Source organism: Capsicum annuum, chromosome 3 (assembly GCF_002878395.1).
Source record: "Capsicum annuum cultivar UCD-10X-F1 chromosome 3, UCD10Xv1.1, whole genome shotgun sequence".
In the NCBI taxonomy this organism is placed as follows: Eukaryota; Viridiplantae; Streptophyta; class Magnoliopsida; order Solanales; family Solanaceae; genus Capsicum; species Capsicum annuum.
The window spans coordinates 244,113,690-244,118,147 of NC_061113.1; the positions used below are offsets into that span (position 1 = coordinate 244,113,690).

At 36.7% G+C, this 4,458-nt stretch overlaps 1 protein-coding gene across 1 annotated transcript; it reads left to right on the top strand.

Moving 5' to 3' along the window:
- Window positions 1–784: 784 nt before the first annotated feature.
- Window positions 785–4,028, top strand: LOC107862631 (BTB/POZ and TAZ domain-containing protein 1). The gene is made up of 5 exons (XM_016708261.2): window positions 785–1,025; window positions 1,187–1,320; window positions 1,984–2,287; window positions 2,449–2,771; window positions 3,542–4,028. The coding sequence occupies exons 1-5, from the start codon at window positions 906–908 to the stop codon at window positions 3,723–3,725; spliced, it is 1,065 nt and encodes a 354-aa protein (XP_016563747.2). The 5' UTR covers window positions 785–905; the 3' UTR covers window positions 3,726–4,028.
- Window positions 4,029–4,458: the final 430 nt, after the last annotated feature.

A 4,458-nucleotide genomic window follows, 5' to 3' on the forward strand; every position in this document is an offset into this window, starting at 1 on the left:
TTATAGATTAATATTTTCTTTTGTGTATTTTATAAATGAAGAGAGTTTCAGTACTGTTTTCTTATTTCTTATTGTATTCTTAGTACAATACTCAAAATAGTATTACTCAAGTTTAACAAAAATAACATGTCTAGCACATTCCCACAGTCTATACCATTACTTTAAATAAAGTAGAGAGATTATTTCTCATATACTCCTGGCTCAAGACAAATAACAAATAAAAGATATTAAAAGTAAACAATAAAAAGGAGACGACAATACTAAATAGTAAAAAAAATAAGACACCCACAGAGTAATATTATAAAGTAGCTATACGGAATCACAGACATCACCTAAACACAACGAACAAAAGGCTACAAGGAACTACAAACAAATATACAAACAGAGCACTCTTTCCTACTATTACGAACGTACTCCTATCTACTACCCTTTTACCATAATCCGCATCCTACATATTTTTTTTAAGCAAGAATCATATCCTCCGTAAGTTCTAACTGCTGCATGTCCTATCTAATCACCTCTTCTTCAATATTTCTTTTAAACTTTAAAATTCTAAAATATTTATTATTAAGATTAATTTAGTAAAATATACTTTTAATTTTTGTTTTTTTTTTAAATTATGTTATTTCAACAGATGAAATAATACAAAATGAAAGGAGATGGAGAGATTGGTGGGCACGCATTGAGAAACGTGCGTGAATTTTTTTATGAATTGGGATCATCCACGCTGTCAAGCCTTTTGCTTTTCCATTGGTCAGGCACGTTGCCTATATATACAGAGATATGCGAACCATTAATCGACACCGAAAACTAAAAAGAAAGCGTAGTGTAAAATCTGAATTATACCCTGAGGAGAACGAAAGCTCATTCAAACGATATTATTACTCTCTAAAAACTTTGTCCTTATGTCGCTCAATAACTTTGCCGCCACCGATGGTAATGGATTTTCCGGCGAAATGCCGGAACCCGACATTCAAATCATCACCTCCGGTGGCCGCCGCATTCCCGCACATTCTACTGTTCTGGTACGGAATTTAGTTAGATTTATTCGCGCTTGAACGAACTTCAATTTTACTTTCAAAACGGGAGAATTGTTAATTGAACTAAATTTTGGTCCCATTATTGGAAAATATATTTCAGTTCTTAAAATTTTCTGATTATTTTTCTTTCGCGCACATTATTGTAGGCTTCGGCTTCATCTGTTCTGGAGAGCATACTGGTTCGGCCGCAGAAGCGGCGGAACTCGGAGAAAACTATTCGGATTCTCGGTGTTCCCTGTGATGCTGTTTCTGTATTTGTTCAGTTTCTCTCTTCGTTCAAGTGAGTTTCCTGATTCACGCCGAATCCTTTTCACCTGTTTTTTCATATCTTTACATTATTCTCGTGAATATAGCTTAGTTCATTGGCTAATTGAAATTTCATTTTGTTTGGGAGGATTCGATTCCCCACATGTAATCCCCTCACCTATTTCCCCTTCGTCTACCAACATTAAAATAAAATAAATAAATAAATAAATAAAGGTGTTACGTTCAAAGTTTGAATCCTGGTTGGCATGAATCATGTTAGACCTGAATTTACTGGAGCTGAAAGTGACTATTATCATCCATTTCACTCGTGTTTTTTTGTATTTGCACGTTATTTCACGAGTCTTGCTCAACCTTTGAAATTTGAATGGATTTGATTATGCTAGATCTAAGTTTTTACTGTAGCTGAAAGTGATCATTAGCTGTAGATAATTTTAAATTTGATTGAAAAGATTGGTTGTTGGCCCCTAAACCAATCCCTGCCTCTCATTTATTTATAGTCTAACATATGGGCCATTAATGTATCTTGGATTAATTAATCATATATTTCTCTCGTTAATATTCTGTCAAAGACAAGCGTTGGCGGTTTTAAGCTTTCCTCTACTATTGGAGGAGACCAACGTTTTTTTCTTTAGAAAAATCTAAGTGTGCGTAATGACTGAATTGCCCTTGTGATCAGGTGTACTGAAGAGCAGATGAAGAAACATGGAATTCATCTATTAGCACTTTCTCATGTGTACTTGGTACCACAGCTAAAGCAGAGATGTACAAAGGGGTTAGCTGAGCAATTGACTGTTGAAAATGCTGTGGATATGCTTCAACTGGCTAGGCTTTGTGATGCACCTGATGTGTATCTCAAGTGCTTGAAATTGATATCAACCAATTTCAAGAAGGTTGAGAAGACCGAGGGTTGGAAGTTCCTCCAAGATCATGACCCTCAACTTGAACTTGAAATTCTCCAGTTCATGGATGAGGCTGATTCGGTATGTTTAGATTGAGATCTTTACCTGTTCTGCTATGTTAAAATTTGTCACTTGACAGTGAAGCAATAGGATTGAATAAGTAGTTGTACAATTATTGGCGCATTCGTGTACCATTCGGTGTTATATTTACTCAAATCAAATTTGGAATTTTGTTATTATAGAGGAAGAAGAGGACAAGAAGACACAGAAGGGAGCAGAAGTTGTATTTACAGCTAAGCGAAGCGATGGATTGTCTAGAACACATATGCACTGAAGGATGCACCAGCGTAGGGCCATGTGGTGATCATCAGGAGCCCTGCACAAAGAAGCTGCCTTGTAGCAAATTCAAAACATGTCAAGGCGTCCAACTCCTTATTCGACACTTTGCTACATGTAAGAGAAGGGTGAATGGAGGCTGTTTGCGATGCAAAAGAATGTGGCAGCTCCTCAGATTACATTCATCTATCTGTGACCAACCTGATGAATGTCGAGTTCCCCTGTGCAGGTATAAACGATATTGAGTTGCTGGTTTGATTTTTACTATTTTTATACTTGCATCTACTTGATAAGATGAACCTGTCAATTGGCTTTGAAGACACTTTTCCAAGATATTATGAAGGAAACAAACGTTAAAGATGCTAATTTTTAGTGGAACGATCTGGCTAATTCCCTGAGTTGGAGAATGAGACGGTTCTAACTACGTATCCGTATAGATACTTATGTGCGGCCTTGTAACGTTTTCAAATGAATTTTCAAGACTAAGATGTTGTTTAAGTGATTTGTCTCTATAGAAAAAGCAAAGAACTAGCGGGCATGGACTTGTCTGTTTTCTCTTTAATTTTGATCCACTTAGGTTCCCAATTGGCAAAGAGCAGCCATTACCCTTTATCAGACATTTCATACCATAGACATAGGCAGCCTTAAAGAGTTTGTCAATGCCATCGTAGCTTTATAAAGTCCTTACACATATTAACACTTAGAAACAGGACCAGCCTTTTCGCCGTACTCCCTTTCTAGTTTCATTTTACTTGAAATGTCTCTATCTGATGTCATCTCTCTAAAAGAGGTGTCTTTATCTAATTTCCTATAAATATCTTCTGCAAGTTGTTTGAGTAACCTTACAACACGTTGGAATGGATAAGGTCGAACTGTGTTACCTAAATATCAGCTTTAAGTAATGTAGTTTTCCCTGTTTATCAGTAGGGCCAGCTATTTTTCTTGTTTGTATCCTTGGTAATTATTGAGTCTCTAACTATGTCCAATTCTGCATTACAGACAATTCAAAGTGAAGGTGCAACAAAAGGGAGATGATGGGCTATGGAAATCACTTGTCGAAAAGGTGCTCTCAGCCAGAGCCTTGTCCTCCTTATCTCTGCTTAAAAGAAAGAGAGAAGAGGAACCAAGAATGAACTTAGACCATCATGAAGTGAGAAGCTTCTTGACAACGCAGTGTCACTAGTTGTGAAGTTCAGTACTGCTACTATATAATCTGAGAATGATTGCAGGTAGAATATTAGTGGATGCTCAATGGAATTAGCAGCCTTTGTTAATATGTACTATATATGTTCTACTGTAGAGGTTTTCCTTTGTGTGCCTGTGCCAGTCTTGAGTTGGAGAAATCCTCCGTAAATGCGGGGGTATTTCAGCAGTAGAGTTGTATAGGAATGGATTTTGTACATGTAGTTTATGGCTTTCAATTATATGTTCCTCCATTTTGCTAGATGATCAAGTAAACTTGTGAGGTAAATAAATTTTTGTTACAGTATTGTTTCTTTTACAGTTAATCAGATTGCTAAATGAACCCAACCAGCCCGGGAAAAGGGCAGAAAGGAATAAAAAGGAGGAACCAAATTAATTAGTCCACCAACTAAACTTGTAAAGGAGAGGACCCTAAAGAAAGGAGAATAAAGACATTGTCTTTTGCAAGTTGTAATCCTTTCAAGAGTCTAGAGCCTCTGAACAACTACTTCAAAATTGACCACAGAGTGTGGTTTGCTTATCCCCCTTAGGCTAAAAAATTATACACTTACCCTCACCCGGCCCCACTTGGTGGGAATATACATATGTATGTTGTGGTGGTGGTGGTGGTGGCAGCGGTGGTGGCCATTGAATAAACTGTTGTATTTGAAGCTTCTTGGATTCTATTTCTAATGCTGAAATAACTAAAGTATTATTTTGATGATTAAAGAAGT